This window comes from Rhinopithecus bieti, unplaced genomic scaffold, assembly GCF_001698545.2.
Source record: "Rhinopithecus bieti isolate Rb0 unplaced genomic scaffold, ASM169854v2 scaffold_11966, whole genome shotgun sequence".
In the NCBI taxonomy this organism is placed as follows: domain Eukaryota; kingdom Metazoa; phylum Chordata; class Mammalia; order Primates; family Cercopithecidae; genus Rhinopithecus; species Rhinopithecus bieti.
The window spans coordinates 1787763-1808842 of NW_016807254.1; the positions used below are offsets into that span (position 1 = coordinate 1787763).

At 35.1% G+C, this 21080-nt stretch overlaps 1 protein-coding gene across 1 annotated transcript in view; it reads left to right on the forward strand.

Annotated features, from left to right (window-relative positions):
* LMBRD2 (LMBR1 domain containing 2) overlaps nt 1-6706 on the forward strand; it is a 62832-nt gene extending 56126 nt beyond the window's left edge. Inside the window, exons 17-19 of the mRNA XM_017880726.1 lie at nt 1093-1198; nt 4474-4603; nt 5561-6706. Of these exons, the coding sequence (XP_017736215.1) occupies nt 1093-1198; nt 4474-4603; nt 5561-5621 (297 nt within the window). The 3' untranslated portion in view covers nt 5622-6706. The remainder of the gene's footprint in view (nt 1-1092; nt 1199-4473; nt 4604-5560) is intronic.
* The last annotated feature ends 14374 nt before the right edge of the window (nt 6707-21080 follow it).

The following is a 21080-nucleotide window of genomic DNA, read 5'->3' on the forward strand; positions in this document are numbered from 1 at the left end:
CTAGAACTTAAAGTATAATAAAAATAAATAAATAAATAAATAAATAAAAGGAAGCTGCAGGAAAATTGATAACTCTGTATTCAAAAAACATGTAAAATAAATAAATAAAGTGGTTTTGATTGCTTTAAAATTTTTTCTCTTTTTTTGGTGCTGTTATATTAATTTTATTCTTTCTTAATTTTTCTTTAAGCCTCCATTTTCTGAGGCAAACTAACCTCCTAGAAAGTGAAAAGGCAAAATTGAGTAAAATCTAATTATAATTACCACGTATTTTAACAAATAGGTGTATATACTGGCAAAGTAAAGACTAATAGTTGTCTTTGTGCATCTTCATATATGTGTATCTTCTTTATTTTAGAAGGCAGAACTAGAACCAAAGAGTAGAAGTTACTAGAGATAGATTTTTCTTCTCTATGAGAATTTCTAAATTACACTATTTACCAGAATTGCAATAGGCTTCTCAGACATAGAAAATTACATGCTATCTAGTCAGAGAGCCAAGAAGCATCTGGCAAGGATGTTTTAGAATGAGACCCTGCACTGCATGGATAGTTGCATTAGGTGATTTCTAATGTCCCTTTCAATTCAATAATTTAATGAGTAGAATCCAGTTAATATGGTTTTACTACATTTAAGATGACTCACAATGCCACGTGAGTCATAGACTAATTATGTTTGTATACAGCTTTAGCTGTTGACTTTTTAGCTCTCTAATATTTGTAGTTTATTTGAGTGAAAGAAAATTTTGTTAACATCTATTAGTCATTATGGATTCTTATAACTTTTGCATGGTCTAAGTAAGCTTGTAGTAATATTGTTTTACATTTTAGATAGATGAATAACAATCAAAGTTAGCAAAAATGTCTCTGTCATTTGTAGAAGTTAAAGTTTGTAGAGACTGTGACTTCAATAAATCATAAAATAAAACATTGACCTATGATTTTAGAGATACTAGGATAATTATATTGATTACCAATGAATTTATGATGAAAATAAATTATATTACATTGCATATGTAATCTCTTGATATTAATGGATTATTTTCTCTTATTATGTTCTCTTGTTATATATTTATTTGTGCTTCTTTTCTAGGAATGGAAAGAACGTTATGGACACAATAGAGAAGATTCCACTAGGAACAGAAATATCCATACTGACCCCAAAGAGTCAAACTTCTCAGATGTTAATACCAACCGTTGTAAGTAGTTTATCTTCTAGTTGACTTGGAAATCGTTTTCTTGTGCTTGCTTGCATAGAGATTGAGTGTTAGAATACTCATCCAGAAATGCCTTTGTAGAATTATGAATGTGTATTTGCAGTGACTTTTTTTTTTTTCTCCCACATTCCTCAGTATATAGAAGGAAGGGGAAGCTCAAATATGTACTCTGGTCGGGAAACGAGAAACTGGGGCATCAAATAAATAGTTTTAAGTATACTAACCCTAAATAATGTAAGCACTTATCCCAGGTGTGTTCTAGGCAGGTATTTATTTCTACTATTTACCTTGATGTTTTTCTTTCCTATTAATTGGTGTAGGTTATTTGATCATTTTTATAATAATTTATTGACCGACCTGTAAAAGTTAGGCATATTCCCAGGTATACAGCAATACAAAGAAGGTATGCTTCTTGTCCTCAGGATGCTCATAATTGAGTGAGGGACTGATACCAGACAGAAGCCATCTGCCACCAGGGTGGGTTTGGAAACCTTCCTGTGTCACTGACCCACACCGACATGAGGCAGAAGCTATTTAGGAGGTGCTAGGAAACCAGTTTTTCCTAGAACCTTGAGCTGAATAGAAGAAAGAGGTTGTTTCTGGGAGAGATGTAAGATTGCTGAGGCTTCAGTACACAGAGGATGGAGGAGAAAAACAGCACTCTCACCCACTCAGCTACAAGTTTCGCACTGAGTGAGGAATAGAAACATGGAGAAGACTCCCTCTGTTTCATATCCATATCAGGGACTACTGAAATCTGAGAGTAGAAAAAGAATACTGAGAGAAACCGTCTGACATTTGAGGCCCTACTAAGTACAAAGTCATAGGATTTCATTACTAGAGAAATGGGAAGTCTGTGGGGACTTAAGGAAACTAAAGCAACAACCAAATCCAAACTCAGATCAACTATAGGTTGAGTGCAGACCTCAACAGTGATGATCTAATAGAAGAGGTGTGCCCGTTCTGGGCATAAAACTATGATTTCTTTCCATCTTTTCCTTCTTTTACACATAATGTCTGGCTTTTAACCCAAAATTATGAGATATACAAGAAAGTAAGATAATATGAGCCATTTTCAAAACATAAAATAGTGAATATACCAGACCCAGAGGTGGCTCAAATATTGAAATTATCAGATACTGCAGTGATTTTAAAATAACCAATTGGTATGTTAAATGATCTGATGGAAAGCTTGGACAATGTGCATGAACAGATAGGAGAGAATTTCACCGGAGAGATGGAAACTATACAAAAGAGCTAAATAGAAATGTTAAAAATATTTTAATTAGGCTGTATATGATATTGTAGATTTCTCATGACAGCTCTGATGGAAGGATGCATGCCTGATGCAGAAGGAATTCAGCTTGGGGAATGGAAAAAGAGGGCTTATCTTAGGAAAGAGTTTTTATAATGAAGAAATATTTCTGTAATAAGGACATGTTTAGCTGAGTATTTAAGAATGAATAGTACTTAGCCAGGTGAAAGGTATTTTAATTAGAAGGGAGACTAAGTGCAGGACATTGTGGGATGAGAGAACCTTTGGGAAAATGTATGTTTTTCTCTGTAACTGAAGCCTAAGCATGGTGAGGCTAATAAGAGAGGGGGCCACAGAGGTAGTTGAGGAACAGATATTGTCATTCTCCAGTGTTTGGATTTGGGGCCGGGCACTGTGGCTCATGCCTGTGAGGCCGAGGTGGGTGGATCACCTGAGGTTAGGAGTTCGAGACCAACATGGCTAACATGGTGAAACGCCATCTCTACTAAAAATACAAAAAGTAGCTGGGCATGGTGGTACGCACCTGTAATCCCAGCTACTCAGGAGGCTGAAACGGGAGAATTGCTTGAACCCAGGAGGCGGAAGTTGTAGTGAGCCAAGATCATGTCACTGAACTCCAACCTGGGCAACAGAGCAAGACTCCATCTCAAAAACAAAAGAAAAAAAAGTTTGGATTTTGACCTAAAGGTAAGGTTTCAATCTGGGAAGAAGTGTGATAAGATTTTTGATTTAGAAAGATGAATTTAATGGCAGTATAAAGCATAATTCTTAGGGAAGTGAGATATAGAAACCATTTCAGAGACTGTTTGGTAATGCAGTCAAGAAATAATTAGGGCCTAAAATAAGGCAGTTGTCCTGGAGATGAAAAGAAAAGGATTTATTTGAAGGACTTTAGGGTAGAATAAATAGGAAAGGGCTGAAGCTTTAGTTAAAACTGGGAAATAGGATTCTGTAAAGGAATTTGGATGCTTGCTTACCATAGAGTGGAAGGAAGTTTACAGAAGGGAAAAATCTGGCAAGACGGGAGAATGCTTGAGAGGAGGAATCACAAAGCCATAGGATGATGAATTAGAATCTAGCATGTATTGGGCAATTGCAATTTGCTGAATGAGTGACAGAAAAGATGAAGAGACTTGCATTTAGGACAAAGTCCAAGCTTACAAAAATGTAAATATGATATAATTGGCTTGCATTAAGCTCTCAGAAAGAACTATATCCTAAAGCTGTTGTAAATTTACTTGGACTCCTCTGAACAACATTGTGAAAATTTGGTTTGTTTGTAAAGAAATCCCTATCCACATAGAGAAGGGAAAGTTAGTTTTCTTTATCTACTGTCTGGTATGATAATCATTAGCCACATGCGGCTATTGAGCACTTGGAACATGTTGAAATGATAGTATTTTGGATATATTGTGTTTAAATATATTAAAATTAATTTCACTTGTTTCTTTTTACTTTTTAATATAGCTACTAGAAAATTTCTAATTAAAGATCGGCTTGCATTCTCTTTCTATTGGCTAGTGCTACCCATACTCTTGCCTTATGGTAAAAAGACTCACACCTTTTTTTCAGAGTTTGAGCTGATTACACCTTAAAGTCCTAGCCAAGAAATGAAGTTTACTGTAAAACCAACTCAAACTACTTTTGTTAATGAACAGTTTCACCATTGTGATACCGTAGTTAAATGTTAATTCTGAGTTACACTAATGAAATGTTTGCACTGTATCTGCTTCTGAGCTTAGAGAGCTTCTTAGCTAACTACAAGGCTAGAGAACTTTTCCTTGCTGTATTCTATTATACTGCTTATAATTTTAATCTGATTTTAAGGAACCATGTAGTTATCTTTTCTTATGTTCTTTATCTTCACAATGAAAATTCAGATTCCTTGGAATTTTGATTTTTCTTTCTGTACCTCCATAAACTGTGACCCATAAATTAATAGACAGTAGGGAAGTAGACGTTTTTCCCCCTTCCTTTGCAGCTGCATTCAGATATACCAGGGCTACTAACAGGACTGAAAGGGACCGGATAGAACTTCTCCAAGATGCAGAACCTTTGGATTTTAATGCAGAAACATTCACTGATGATCCTCTTGAATCTGAATCAGGAAGGTAAGTTCTGGTTGTGACATTTTAGCTCTAGCATTCCTCTACAATTTTAATAATACATTGACTTGACAAGGTTGAAAATAAGTAAGTAAAGGTAAAAGTAAACAAGTGATAAGTAAAGGAAAATGTTCATTTTACTACTAATAAAAAATGTATTAAGTAACTTTTGATACCTTTTAGACTTTCTAATGCTTTTATATTTTAAAAGTATATCATCCAGTAATGATAACTAAAATTGTTATCTTCATACAATACTAGTGGAATTATAAATAAGAAAGAATAATTGAAATATATAGCAAAGGATCACAACAATATTTATATGCCTGTTTCTGATTGTCCCATTTGTGAAGTTTATCTGCTGCATAGGAGTGTCTAGGTGCCAGACACTATTCTAAGCCCTTTAACAAAAATACTGTAATTGTATGGTTGCAAATTCAGTTGGATTTAAATCCAGAGAGGCTCAGTAAGCTGCCTAGAGTCACACAACTTGTAAATGGCAAGTCAGGCATCCAAATTCCAGTATTCTGGCTAGAGTCTGTACTTTTAGCCATTATCCTATGAGGACATAATTAAATAAAAGCAAAATATCATGTGCACAAAAATGTTTACTACATTATTGCCTCTATGCAGTGAAAACCTAGGTTATATTTATATGCAACAATTGAGAGTGGTTATTGAATTGATTAATCTCCTAGATGTGTCTTACATCCCCCGCCCCTTCTTTTTACATCTCTCACTCTGTCGTGCATATATACTAGGGTCTAAAGCAGTTGCTGGTTGATTTATAATTAAGTCCTTTTGGATAATGTACTTGGAGGGTAAGTTTCTGCTTTCAGCTACTGACTAGATTTTACAGTACTTACAAATTATGTGGCCACCCCCTTTTAATGTATTCTTGTTTTCTTCTCTTCCTTTATTGTTTTTGATGCCTCAGATCATTTCTTTATGTTCCCTTTTTAGGTATCAGCCTGGTGGACGATATCTCTCGATGTCTCGCAGTGACATATTTAATGATGTTTAAAGTCTGAAAAAGTTTGTGGGGCCACTAACCAAGGTCAACACATCAGTTCAGTCTTGATGAACATCTGTGTACCCTAGAATTTCCTCTATACTCAGTGAAAAGTGTCAAGATAACAAAAAAGACACTGAGAATTAATTACGTCTTAGGAATAATAGTTTAATGTGCATTGAATAGAGTATCACCTTTTCCAACAAGATTTATTACGTATCATTTCCTAAGCATCTGCCTTAGAAGTACAGTTACAGTGGAAGGATTTTTAAAAAGATCAACATATGTTAAGAACATGCAGTTCAGTTTGTTTCAGATTAATTTTTTTTTTCAGGAGAGTTATTTTAAAGATTCAAGGAAGCCATAAGTCATACTAAATAATATTATATACAGTTTGATTATTGTGACTTACATTTTTGTTACTTCTAAAAAATATATTCAACCTGTATTTCCCAAAGAAATGTAAGTGAATGGAAACCTCAAATAATAACTGTATTCATAAAACTCATGTCTTAAAACAAGGCTTACTTACTAGACATAACTGAATGTAAAAGCGCTTTTTCAAATCTGTTTGCAAACTAGTGGGGATTTTTGCATGTGTAAGATGAAGATTATATTTCAACTGATGTGTGTCTGTGTATTTAGCATGTGTACTGTAATCAGGTGATAATAGTATTCCTTCAGTCTTTGTAGTAACTGGATTTTTTTATGCTTCTGGTATTGCTTTATAAAAGATTTTCATTTCAGAAAACTATGTTCACATTTATCATTTAACCTATTGATTTAAATGTTGATCATGCCATTCAAGGATAAATCCTAGGCATTAATGGAAAATAGTGTTTTTTTCTTTTTAGTAGTCAAAGAGTCCAACAAAATCCTTTAATATTTAAAGCTACCTGTTCATACTTTTGAGAAAAAAATTGGTTATTCAAAGGTAAAAGTGAGTCAATTTACTGTTATTACTGATACATTGTGGTTTATAGAAAACCAAACTATATTAGAATGGAAATGTGTAATAACTTGTTGGTTAAACATTCTTACTAAATAGATTGTTTTAACCTTTGTGTTTAAGCTAAATTTATGTATTATATTTTAAAGCATTAGTGTTTTATTGAAAAGTGAACATGTTTGATCGCAGCATGCTTGCAGAGAGTTTTCTTATGTCCCTAGAATATTTGCGACTCTTACTGAATCCATGCTACATTGGGTGACCATACTTCAGCTTGCCTAATACAGTCTCAGTGTAACACCTCGTATCCTGTTTATTACTAGTGATTACTTTCACCCTCAAGTATCCCAGTTTGAAAATGAATTATATGGTTCCCCTAACTTGAAGTTAATCTTTCCCCAAGACATAAATTTAAAATTTTATTTTCTTTTAATGAATATTATCATGTAAGTTTTTTAAAACACAGCTCTATGCAGATATTGAAAGGAATAGGGCATCATCCTCATTATCTGAAAATTTTGATCTTTGGGTTTTATGATCTTTGAGATTAGATTCTTTTTAAAATAATTATCAGTGGATAGACTTGTTCTGAATTGAAGGTCATATAGACTACACTTAAGAACACATACATACAGTCTTTTCATGTGAAGTGTGACCAGAGAGCAATAACCCAGGAGCAGAGATACTTTGATGCTCTTTGTAATTTCATGATTGACTAATTGAATACCTTGGGCAAATCACGTAGCTCTTCAGTGCCTCAAGTGCTTCATTTTGCACCTTCATTTGCAGAATGCAGATGATACTTGCTATTTACCAGCTGATCTACCTTACAAAGCTATTGTGAGGAAGTTGAGTTGGTGTTTATGTACTGGAGTTTATAACTGTGCTATTTTTCCTAGTGATACTTGAAGGTATTGGATGGGGGAAATGGTCATCCAAGAAAGGGGTCCAGTTTCTTCTTATTACAGAAAAGCTTACAAGTCCCTAAAGCAAAAATGCTTTTTGGACTAATTCATCAAAAGTCCTGTGAAACTAGTGTTGTTTTATTTAGTCCTTGGGTTTACTTTGAAATAATTTCTTAAGTATAATGTTTCTCTTCAGGTTTTGTAATGAAATTAAAATGCTGTTGTTGAAACAGAAGCAGAAAAGGAAAATGAATTAGCCAATTACTTTTATAACTAATGTTTATAATGCCCTAAGATAAATTGGTAGGAATGTATAAGGCAATGTTATCACTTTTCTTTAGTATTAAATTTTTTATGGTTATAATAATTGAAGTATATACATGCATACACTTCACAAACAGTATAGATTCCTTTATGACTTTCAAGTTATATTTAAAATAATACTTGGTTGTTTCAGTGATTCAGAGTATTCAACTTTTGAAGCAGAATTTGTCTTACAGAATGTTATTTACAATCATATAAAAATGTTATTTTGTTGGATAAATTTGAGTTCAGAAGGCAATGACTTGACCCTGAAAGACTGAGTTTATTGCTGGGGAACCAAGTTAATATTTGTCAAACCACCTTGTGTAAAAAACTGTAGTGGTACAAGTTTTCTCATTTGAGAAGCTTACTGAAATATAATGACATCTACTGCAAAATAGGACTACTAAATGCACGTACTTTACATGCAAAGTACATTTCTTAAAGAATTATTTCTGGTAATTTTTGATGACTTTATTACTTGATAGTAAGTATTTGTTTAAAAATTTCCAAATTATTCTTTAAATAGTTGTTAGGTAAGAATATTCAGTAAGCCAGTAATTCAGAATAACTATTTCAGAAAATAATAATAATCTATTAATTTAATGAATCACCTCTAAATTACTAATTAACTTCTTTTACAACATAAATAACTTGTTATCAATAGAGCATTTTTGTAAAAAACAAAAGAAAGTATAAGTTTAATTATTAAAACTTGCTCTCTTACCAAATGAATACAAAGGCTTTTGAATAATCTCATTGCATAAGAGGCCCTCATTTCACAAAAATGGTAAGAACTAAATCAAAAGAGTCAAGGGTTTTCCCTTTATAAAGAATCAGAAAATTTGACAATCCAGACATTCAGAAAAACATTCTGCCAGTTGACTTTTTTGGACTACTATTTGATTAGATGATCGGTTCTGAAATTAAACTGGATGTATGCCCAAATTAAATTAGCATAGGAATGTGTGTGGTTTTTTTAAAAGTATATTTGAGCATATTAATGGAGAAATTTAATTTACATTCAGTTACAAACCTCATTCTTTATAGCAATAATAGGTTCTTGATGGTGTGCTGACTACCATATTAGAGAAAAAATAAACTCCCCCTATTATAATTCACCTGTTTAGTAAGGTGAGTTTCTTACTTGTGATTTGAGTGGACCATGCCTAAAAATTACAAGTATATTTGCGCTAAGCGACAAAATATGTCCCTGAAAAATCTTAGCATACTTGAATCATCAAATGTAATGGATTGTATTAAATTATAAATGTTAAGAAGTAAGTGGATTTAGGATTTTGTCTTTCTTTTCTTATGTCGTCTCTCATTCCTTTATACCTTTCTTCCTTTCTGAGGCCTATGTTTATATAGTATGACTTTTAATCTGCTGAAAGTTTTTCCTTCTGTTTTGTGTACAGAGTTGTTTTTGATGAGTAGTACACTTAGAAGGAACCAGTCTGACTACAAATCCCACTACTTGAAATAGCAATATTGTACCTAAAGTAGTCAAATAGATTTTGCTAGACAACTAAGCAACATCTAAATACAAATGTAAAGTATGCTGGCTCAGTGTATCTTTTAGGTCACTAACTTGGACACATCAGTAAATAAATTATTTTCAGTGTAATATTTTACATAAAATAGATTTCCCCCCAAAATTTAGGATTTATTTAGATTATTGAGACATCTTTTTATGAAAAGGAATTAATAAATAACATACATCATCAAAACTTTTCTTATGAGAGTTGAAACAATAGAAGAAGGTTACAGAAGGCCTTCTAAAATATGAATTCCCATCTGTATGAGGTACTTCTTTCCAACTCAGTGACTTTTTGCCCAGAAACTTGGAAGACCAGGCAGTTTTCTTTCCCCTTTCCTGACTCCTGGAGACAAGGCCCTAGGAGCCATTTCCTCCAGTAGGGCAGGCCGTAGTCCTGCTCTGTCTTACTTCCCACTGCAGGAGGAACGTGTCCACTCCTCTGATTCCTTCCGTACCCAGCCTGGTTTAACTAAAATTTTATTTCTATTTTCAAAAGATTGGTCCATTGAGGTCAATTGAGGACTCACTGTAGTTTTTAAATCTGTTAATAAAGCAAGAATATTGGCATGTTTCTCTTCTCATCAATATCCTAAAAGACGTTTGTTTTTTACACACTCCTTGGGAAAAATTAACTTTTTTTTTTACTGAAAATATTTCCTTTTGTGATTATCTTTATCTCAAATTATTTTGTGAAAGAATTTTACTGTACTAGTTCAAAAGAGTAGAAAGAATGATTTACTATTCCAGACATATGTAGAGTAAAATAATTTATTTAAACTGACTGTGCAACACCATTTAGAGTTGATATTGACATAAATGTTATTAGCCAACTAATTTGGAACTGTGTATCTCAACAATGCTGGCAAGTATCTTCCCTACTTAGTATACCAAGTTGTAGGGGAGAAACTGTATTTATTTTTTAAAAGCAATCCAATGGATTTGTTTTTGTTCATATTTTGAAAACAAGTTGTAGGATTTTTCTTATTTTAGAAGGTAGAAAATATGTGGACCTGTGTTTTAAATCACTATAATATGTATTTATAAATTGTAACATTGAATGATACAACAAAGCTCCAATATTGATGTTCTCACTTTCTGATATTTAATTTTTATAAATGCTTTTGTAAGTAACTAATTGTAGTATTGCTTTTAAATAGTTTTAAAATCTATCTCAAATAAGTTCTGCCCAGACCTATTTCCTTAGGACAGTATTCTAAAGTTCAGTAGTCCAGTGTGAGCTTGAAATACTCCTACATCCCTTCAGTAATTTTTTACATATACCAATATGCAGGCAAATAATTAATATAGCAAAAACCTAATTTCTGCATTGCATTAATAAAATATTTGTTATTTTGCCTTTATCTAATTCAGTTGATTAGGTGAAATAGAAAATCTTTTCAAATGTGCATATGATCATCATTTTTCAAAATGTTACTGTGGTCATTTTTGGTGCATGATGCCAAATTTATCTTTAGTCAGCCATTGCTACCTGATATGTAATGACAAATGTTTTATTATCTGATCATTGGGTTGTAAATTAAACTACCTTTTTCTCTGTAGATTCTCACTACATTTTCAAATGTGTATTTGGAAAAAGCTGCAAAGTGCTACCTATAAGCAAATTAGTAACTTTTTCCTTATCTATGCATAGTGTTCGCTCAGTTTGGTTTTGATAAATTCATTGACTTGCAGTTCCTTTGTAGTATTTTAATTTATTGTGATGTAATGAAATTTTTGAAATGTTCATTTGATTAGCTGTTAAAATATAGGAAAGAATGTAGCTTTGCATGAAATAAACTACATTTCTACAAGTTAAGAATTTTGCTGATTATTTATATATTTTGCTTCATTTGAGATTAAGATTCTTTTAAGTAGATTCAGGAGTTCTTTGTTCCCTATCAATGTATTAGCAAATATGACAAAATAAATGTTTTAAAATAAATATGTGTACTTTAGTTTCCACATTACTTTTTCTTATGTTTAAAAGTAATTATAGGCCGGGCGTGTTGGCTCATGCCTGTAATCCCAGCACTTTGGGAGGTTGAGGCAGGCGGATCACGAGGTCAGGAGATCGAGACTACCCTGGCGAACACAGTGAAACCCTGTCTCTACTAAAATTACAAAAAAGTTAGCCGGGTGTGGTAGTGGGCACCTGTAGTCCTAGCTACTCAGGAGGCTGAGGCAGGAGAATGGCTTGAACCCCCAGGGAGGTATGGCTTGAGTGAGCAAAGTGGCATTTCGCACTCAGCCTGGTGACCAGAGTGGACTCTGTTCAAAAAAAAAAAAAAAAAAAAAAAAAAGGTGTTATGTATTGAAATACTGTACCCCCATAATATGGACACTTATGTATCATTTAAAACAAAATTATTTTAAAAAATTTAAAAAGAGAAGTAACCCCTCTATAAATGCCTTAAAAGAAATTATATCAGAAAGATGAAACTGAAAATGGGGAACAGCAGGAAAATCCCCCACAAAAGGCTGGACTTAAAGAAAAAAAAAATCAATAATTGATGAAAAAAAAAATTTTTTTTTTTTTTTTTGAGAAGAGTCTTGTCTGTCACAGGCTAGAGTGCCCCCAGGGACAATCTCGGCTCACTGCAAGTTCCGCCTCCCGGGTTCACACCATTCTCCTGCCTCAGCCTCCCGAGTAGCTGGGACTACAGGGACCCACCACTATGCCCAGCAACCTTTTTTTGTTTTGTTTTGTTTTGTATTTTTAGTAGAGACAAGATTTCACTGTGGTCTCGATCTTCTGACCTCGTGATCCTCCAGCCTCAGCCTCCCAAAGTGCTGGAATTACAGGTGTGAGCCACTGCACCTGGCCAAATTTGATGAAATTTTAACCAGGCTAACCAAGAAGACAGAGTAGGCTGCTTTCCTGTATAACAAGAATGAACAATTGGAATTTGAAATTAAAAACACAACACTATTTACATTGGTCTTAGCTAATAGAGTAAGAGAAGAAAGGGAATAAAAAGTGTACAGATTCTTTTTTGTTCACAGATGACATAATTGTCTGTGTAGAAAGTCCAAAAAATGTCAGAATAACTCCTAGACTAATAAGCAATTATAGGCCAGGTGTGGTGGTTCACGCCTGTAATCCCAGCACTTTGGGAGGCCAAGGCAGGCAGATCACGAGATCAGGAGATCGAGACCATCCTGGCTAACAATGAAACCCCATCTCTACTAAAAATACAAAAAATTAGCCAGCTGTAGTGGTAGGTGCCTGTAGTCCCAGCTACTCAGGAGGCTGAGGCTGGAGAATGGCGTGAACTCAGGAGGCGGAGCTTGCAGTGAGCTGCGATCGCACCACTGCACTCCAGCCTGGGTGACACAGTGAGACTCTGTCTCAAAAAACAAAAAAATAAGCAAGTATAGCAAGGCTACAAGAAACAAGGTTAATATACAAAAGTCAATCACTTTCCTATATAGCAGCAATGGACAAGTAGAGTTTGAAATTTAAAATACAATAACATCTATATTGGCATCCACAAAAATGAAATACTTAGGTATAAATCTAATGAAATTTATATGAGATCTGTATGATGGAAACTACAACTGATGAAAGAAATCAAAAAACTAAATGGAGAAATAGCCCATGTTCATGGATAGGAAAACTCAATATGTCAGTTCTTCCCAAATTGATCTATAGGTTCAATGTAATTCCATTTAAAATCTCAGCAAGTTATTTTGTGGATATTGACAAGCTGATTCCAAAATTTATATAGACAGGCAAAAGACCAGAAGAGCCAACACAACACTGAAGAACAAAGTCAGGACTAACACGACTCAATTTTAGGTCTTACTATAAAGCTCCACTCTAGTAGTTAAGGCATTGTGGTGTTGGTGAAAGAATAAACACACCAATGGACCAGAATAGAGAGCCCAGAAATAGAACCATATAAATGTAGTCCATTGATCTTCAACAAAGGAACAAAACAATTCAATGGAGATAGACTTTTTAACAAATGGTCCTGGGACATTCACATTCAAAGAGATAAGTGTAACCTTTCACAAAAATTAATTCAAAGCTGATCGTAGACATAAAAGTAAAACACAAAACTATAAAACTTCTGGAAAATAAGAGAAAATCTAAGTCATCTTGGGTTTGGCAATGAGTTTTTAGATAGAGCACCAAAATCACAATTCGTGAAAGAAAAACTGGAAGTTGGACGTCATTAAAATTAAAACTGCTCCACAAAAGATACTGTTAAAAGAATAAAAGGCTAAAAAGCCAAGCCACAGACTGAGAAAAATATTTGCAAAATATAGGTATCTTATACAAGATTTATATCCAAAATATACAAAAGAACCCTTTAAACTCAAAGCATATGTAAAGATGCTTAGTGGACTGCGTCATAAGGGCATTGTGAATTAAAACAACAATAAAATACCACTTACTACAGTGGCTAAAATCCAAAACACTAAATAACACCAAATGCTGGCAAGGGTGTGGAGCAACAGATACTGTCATTCATTGCCAGCCACTTTGGAAGACAGTTTAACAGTTTCTTACAAAGCCAACATGCTCTTTCCACATGATTCAGCAATCAAGTTCATAGGTATTTACCCAAATGAATGGAAAACTTACGTCCACACAGAAAACTGCACACAAATGTTTATAACAGTTATATTCATAATTGCCCCAAACTGGAAACAACCAAGATGTCCTTCAGCAGGGGAATAAATAAGCAAACTGTTGTACATCCATAAAATGGAATATTATTCAGCCTCATAAAACTATCAAACCATAAGAAGACAAGGAGGAATATTGAATGCTTATTACTAAGTGAAAAAAGCCAGTCTATACACTGTGTGATTCCAACTATATGACATTCTGAAAAAGGCAAAGCAATAGAAGCAATAAAAAGATCAGAGTTCCAGTGGTGGTGGGGTGGGAGAGAAGGGATACATAGGTGGAGCTTGAGATATTTAGGGCAGTGAAATTATTCTCTATTGATACTGTAATGGTAGATGTGTGATGTCACACATTTGTTAAAACCCACAAAATTTTACAAAGCATGAACCCTAATGTAAATTGTGTGCTTTAGTTAGTGTATCAATATCAGCTTATTATCAGCTTATCAATAGTAACAAATATACTAGTGCAAGATGTTAATAGGGAAACAGGTGGGGGTTCTCTGAACTTTCTGCTCAATTTTTTTGTAAACCTAAAACTGGTCTAAAAAATAGCCTGGGCCAGGTGTAGCGGCTCATGCTTGTAATCTCAGCACTTTAGGAAGATGGAATGGGTGGATTGCTTGAGTTCAGGAGTTCGAGACCAGCCTGGGCCACATAGTGAGCCTCTATCTCTACAAAAAAAAAAAAAAATACAAAGTTACTCGGGCGTGGTGGTGCCCGCCTGTAGTCCCAGCTACTTGGGAGGCTGAGGTGGGAGGATGGCTTGAGTCCGGAAGGCAGAGGTTACAGTGAGCAAAGATTGCACTCTGCACTTCTGCTTAGGTGACAGAGTGGTACCCTGTCTTGAAATTAAAAAGAATAATGATTTAAAAATCTCTTAACTTTTAAAAAAGTAATTTTAGTGATACCAAAATCCAATATAGGCAAACCAGATATTAACTTCCATATACATCCTTTTACATCTCTTTGAGAATAGTATAAGAAATATATAAAGTTAGTCAAAATTGTTAGATTTTGAAGCCACAAAATTCTTAGGAATTTGTTTTTTGCTCTTGTTGCCCAGAGGCTGGAGTGCAATGGTGTCGTCTAGGCTCACTGCAACCTCTGCCTCCCAGGTTCAAGAGATAATCCTGCCTCAGCCTACCAAGTAGCTGGGGTTACAGGTGCCTGTCACCATGCCTGGCTAATTTTTCTATTTTTAGTAGAGACAAGGTTTCACCATGTTGGCCAGGTTGGTCTCAAACTCCTGATCTCAGGTGATCCACCCACTGCGGCCTCCCAAAGTTCTGGGATCACAGTTGTGAGCCACTGCACCCAGCCTAGAAAACAATTTTTAAGGGGAGGTTACTGTAATTGTTCAGAAAGTCCTGTGGCTGAAGTGGCAAAAATCAGGAGAAAATATGACTACTATTTGACCTTTACCCAACTTTCAAAATAACATTGCTTTTCTGTCTAAAAGAAGTAAGAATAAAGTTATTTTCACAATGAAGATAGCCAACAAAAATTCCTGAAAATGGATGCGTCTTTAACACACACTTAAATAGCTGAAGATATTATGTGACCTAATTAACCAAAAATAATTCTAAGAAATTTGAAAAACTATATTCTTCATTCACACTTGTGATTTTCTGACCAGAACAAAAGAAATGTTTGGTCCCTGTCAACCTGTTTCACATATCTTCTCTTGCTAAAGAAAAACACAACTCTGGCTGGTGATAGCTCAGCCAATGCCCAATAGATGTTTGTCAACATCTAATAAATTAAAATAACTTAGTACTTTGAAGTCTAAGGGTTATGAGACAATAAATGTGAATAGGCTAGGTTTGCTAAAGCACAAGCAAGGGCTCAGTCATCTATACATCCCTAGAAACTAACAGTGCCTTTCATGAAGTATATGCTGACCAAAGGATGGTTAAAAGGTTAAAAGTGAACACAGAAGTTACAGTAGTGAATATTATGGGAAAAGTCATGTTCAGTCATATACGTATATCTTGCCACATCCTTTTATAAAAGCCATATATTTTATGTCTTGAAAGGACACAATGTTTTATCATATGTTGAATTTACAGGGGAACATGATATTTAACATTAATTTTGATCAAGGTGTTTATTGAAACATTTAATATTCAGAATGAATTTGAAGACTGTAGACAAATGTCACAAGTGTGTAACCTAAGACACACATGAACCATAGACACAGTTTTAACCTATTTGAAATGGTCCATAATTGATTATGGAAGTGTTTTTGTTTATTTTAATTCAGTGTATTTTCAGCTACCAAATAATTTTAGTGTTTCATTATGGGTGAGGGTTTTATAAGAATTGTGGTTTATGTTAGTGAAACATGAAATCTATCAAAACAGGCATTTTCAGAGATCTTAACTCTGGCCAATTTCACTCTGGTACCTTGTTAATAAAAATAACTGAATAAATCACAAGTCTGTAGATACATCTTAAAGCTCCACTGTTGTACCTCACCTACACCCAGGTGGAGAGGACTACAGTAAGTCTTAAATCAACTTGGTAGAAGTCCAAGGGGTTCTTGGACTTCAACAAGGCCTCTCCTAAACTACATCTGAACAGTCAATCAATTTTGTAGAATAATAAGCTACAAAGAAGCATAGATATTACCCATGCTTTGTGTATGTATGTGTGTACGTATATGTATACATAATACATATACATGCACATTCATAGTCCTTTACATGTGAACTGTTAACATTGAGATAGAACTATACTTCCACATCTTCTGGCTGGCTAGTCTACTGACTGAGCCTAGACAGAGTTTTACTTCTGAGAAACAAAGCAAGAGTTGTCTCTAACGCTGGGATGAGACAAAACCGTTCTTTCTCCCTCAGTCTTGTTATTTTAGGGATAATGAACTTAAGGACTTTTGCCTTTGTACACTTTCTCACCAGATTTAGAAGGTGTAACTCAAGTGATAACACCTTGTTCACTGGAAGCAGGAGGGAGAAAGGATTAATGTCCTAATAATCAGCCTAATTAGGGAATTGTCTCCCTACCACAGCTGAAAGGTCCTGCAGGTAACTGACTCTGGCTTCTGGCCAGCCTGTTTCGTTCTTACAGCATAAAGACTTGTGGACACCAAGCACCTAGCCTAAAAGACTTTCACAAAGTCCTTGGTTGGTTGGTTATTTCTTGACGATATGGAAATCATCACAACTGATGCTTGGCTTTCCCTTGATGATGTCTTAGCTGGCTTTCTTTTCTCTCCATGAGGTATTGAAACTGACTTGGTACTTTCTTGGCTTTTTCTATTTTCTTCCTCTGCCCACCCATCTCTCCATCCCTGAGATGGGGAAATTCACGTTTCAATTAATTACTTATTTATTTTTTGAACTTCAAAAATGGTTCACAGCCACCAAAAGATTAAACAGTTATGGCTTGCTTCTGTGGTCTCTGGACACCTAGGTTATAGAATACATAAAGTGAAGAGGGAGCAGCCTTTATTATTTACTTCTGATTTGGACACTCAATTCTCTTTCTAAATAAAACATCTCCCCATGGCCCTGGAATACAGAGATATTTCAGTCAAATTTTTTACTTATATATTGAGGATGTGTTCACATCAATACCTTAAGCTTAGAATTTTTCAAGGGTAATGTATCTGGATATGATCAAGAAAACAGAAATGATGCCAGGTTTAACAGAAGTGATTGGTTACATACATGTTAGAATGCTGTAAGAGCAGCAATGGAGCTGTGTAGAAACCTAGAAAGAAAATCTGCAGAAAGCAGTCACCCCTATGGTTGGGAAAATAAAAGTGAAGAGGTTGGAGTTACCAGATTGTAGAGCTTGAGGAAGAAACATTATGGAATTGGTGCTCCAACCTCTGAGGAATGAGCATTGCCAGGCTGCTGCTGGTACCTAAGCAATGCTGTACAACCACACAAGCATCTATTTGTTCTGCTTTCTGTTGTTTAGGGCCCAGGAAATACCTACTTTTTATTCTGCAGAGGAAAGTGAACATTCAGTGTGGACTGGGGATTGTATTAGGCCTTTCTTGGATTGCTATAAAGAAATACCTGAGACTGGGTAATTTATACAGAAAAGAGGTTTAATTGGCTCACAGTTCTGCAGGCTTTATAGGAAGCATAATGCTGGCATCTGCTTGGCTTCTGGGAAGACCTCAGGAAGCTTACAGTCATGACAGAAATCACATCATGCAGTGAGAACTGGAGCAAGAAGGGGGAGGACCTCCACACACTTTTAACCCTTTGCCCGTTTGCACTGAGAATACTCAACCTGCAGCACTTGCAGCTGCAGCATGTATGCCAAGATAACTTTGCCACGAAATGTCTCACTTTTATTATTATTTTCTTATCACTCTAGTATATCGATTTTAGAAATAAAAGACATAATTCTATTTAAGGAATTATGTCTGTTTTTAGTAGTGGTATTTCATTTATAACATATAGTAATTCTTCATCTCTGAAATGTCTAATTTGAGAAAATGTAATGTTTCTATGCATGATGTTAACATCATTCTCAGACAATTGTTGGGCAAAGATTAATTTGATGAATCCAATTTTTCTGAAGTAGACAATTCTGATGATTCTGACAATTCTGATGTTAGTTCTGTTTAGAAATAACTCCAAGAACAGTTTTATATTTTGTTTTACATTGAAAGTCAATCATATTTGCTTTAGCCTCAAAGAACATGTTTATGGAAAAGTAAATGAGTGCTGGCAGCAAGCTGCACTTTTTTTTCCTAAACGGTTAAAGGCTTCAACAACCACATCTCTCAAGATCTCACTCACTACTGAGAGGGCAGCACCAAGAAGATAGTGCTAAACCATTCATGATAAAGCCACCCCTAGGATACAATCATCTCCCACCTCCAGCATTGGGGATTATATTTCAATATAAGATTTGAGGGGGGACAAGTATCTAACCTACGTCAAGGATGATCCTATGCAGGTCAGGAGGCCAAAGCCAAGTCAGCTGTGTAAGCAGTGATTATCATGGTAGCAAGGTTTCATTACATATGACCAGAAAGAGAATTATATGAAAATCTCAGTAAATAAAATCATTGAAATATTTTAATGAAATTCTTTGTGAAATAAAAACTTACAAACTTGGAATATAGGGAAATGTTTTTTATTTGTTAGATTATATTATTGTAGTGACTAATAAGTGCTCAAAAATCTCATTTTTTCTTCTTCCTGTGCACCACAGCTAGCTTACATTCCCAGGATCCTTTGTATCCGGTGAAATCATGTGACTAGTTGTTACCAATGTTATGTACAGAAAAAGTGATATGTGTCTCACATCCTACAATATATGAAGAACTCTTAAAAGTCAATATGATAAAACAAACCAATAGAAAACAGGCAAGACACTTAAATAGGCCTTACATGAAAGGGGATTCCTAAATATATATGTGCTTGCTTTTCTTAGAATTTTTTTTATTTCTATTTTTTAGAGACAGGGTCCCACTATGTTGCCCGAGCTGGAGTGCAGTGATGCAATCATAGCTGACTGCAACCTCAAACTCCTGGGCGCAAGGGATCCTCCCACCTCAGCCTCCCAAGTAGCTAGGACTACAGGTACACACCACCACACCCAGCTAATTTTTATTATTTTTTTTATAGAAACACTCTCACTATGTTGCCCAGGACTGGTCTTGAACTCCTGGCCTCAAGTGATCTCATCTTGTCCCTCCAGCACTCTGGGATTGCAGATGTGAGCCACCGCACCTTGGTTAGAATTACTGAAAAGCAAATTAAAGAACAAAATACCTCAGCCACACCTATCAGAATAACTAATTTAAAAATAATAATAATAATGAGTTGACCGAAAAGGAAGAGGCTAAAATATAATTTAAAGAGTTTACTTGAGCCAAAATGAGGACAGCTGCCTGAAAGACTGAGACCCAAGTAAGCTTGAAAATGAGCTCCTTTGGGGGGCAAAAAAGAGGGGACAGAGAGTGAACTGATACAAAGTTGTTCAACAGGAATTCTCAGTGACTTACAGAAATAATATTGATTAGTGATTGGCTATATATTGTAAAACTATAGGTGAGGTAGGAGACTGGCAGAACTTGTTTTCTGGTCACAACACTACTGCTGACCAAAACAGGATCTGGTTCAGACAGGATCAAGTGGAGAAACCAGAAAGAACCAGCAGATGGCGATGAAAGTGATCCCCCAGCTGTCCTTTTTGCTCATTAGCAGAAGACACTCCCACCAACACCATGACAGTTTACAAATGCCATGACAATGACTCAGAAGTTACCACTCCTTTCCATGGCAATGACCTGGAAGTTATTGCCTCATTCCAAGAAAGTTCTAAATATACCTGTCCCTTAATTTGCGTTGGCCCACTCCTTAATTTGCATGTAATTGAAAGTGGGTATAAGCGAATACAAACACAGTTGCCAAGAGCCCATACATTGCTGACTGTGGGTGCACTGCCTGTGAGTTTGTCCTTCTCTTGAAGGAGCAGTGCCATTCAATAAAAGATTGCTGTCTAACCAACACTGGCTTGCCCTTGAATTCATTCCTAGGTAAAGCCAAGAACTCTCCTGGGCTAAGCAATAAGTTTGGGGCCTACCTGTCCTGCATCATAGGATTTGGTTTATAGTGTCTAGTGGGGCATTATTAGGTTAACTTGTGGCTATTTGTGGCAATAGCAAGCAGTTTCTATGAGATGAGTACATAGCTCAAGGGGAGGATACTGTCCCATTTTAATGTTTCTCTGGGCCTAATAATTTAGAAAGACTCATATTCCTCAGATAAGCACTCTTTTATTTTCTCATAAGTATTGGCAAGAATGTGAAGTAACTGAACACTGGGAGTATAAATTGGTGCAACCACATTAAAACTATTTTGGTAATATCTACTAAAGTTGAAGTACTCATAATCAGGAATTTTATTGTGTGTGTGTGTGTGTGTGTGTATCTCCACATGTGTATATATGCACCAAGAGACATGTAAAATAATCTTCATAGTAGCATTATTTATAATAGCCCAATCACAAACAACTCATTCAACAGAATGAATTTACCTAAAAGGATGGATAAATGCATTGAATAAATGGAAATGTATTTGTTACAGCCACACAACAACATGGATAAAACTCACCAACATAATATGGATCAAAAGAGGCAA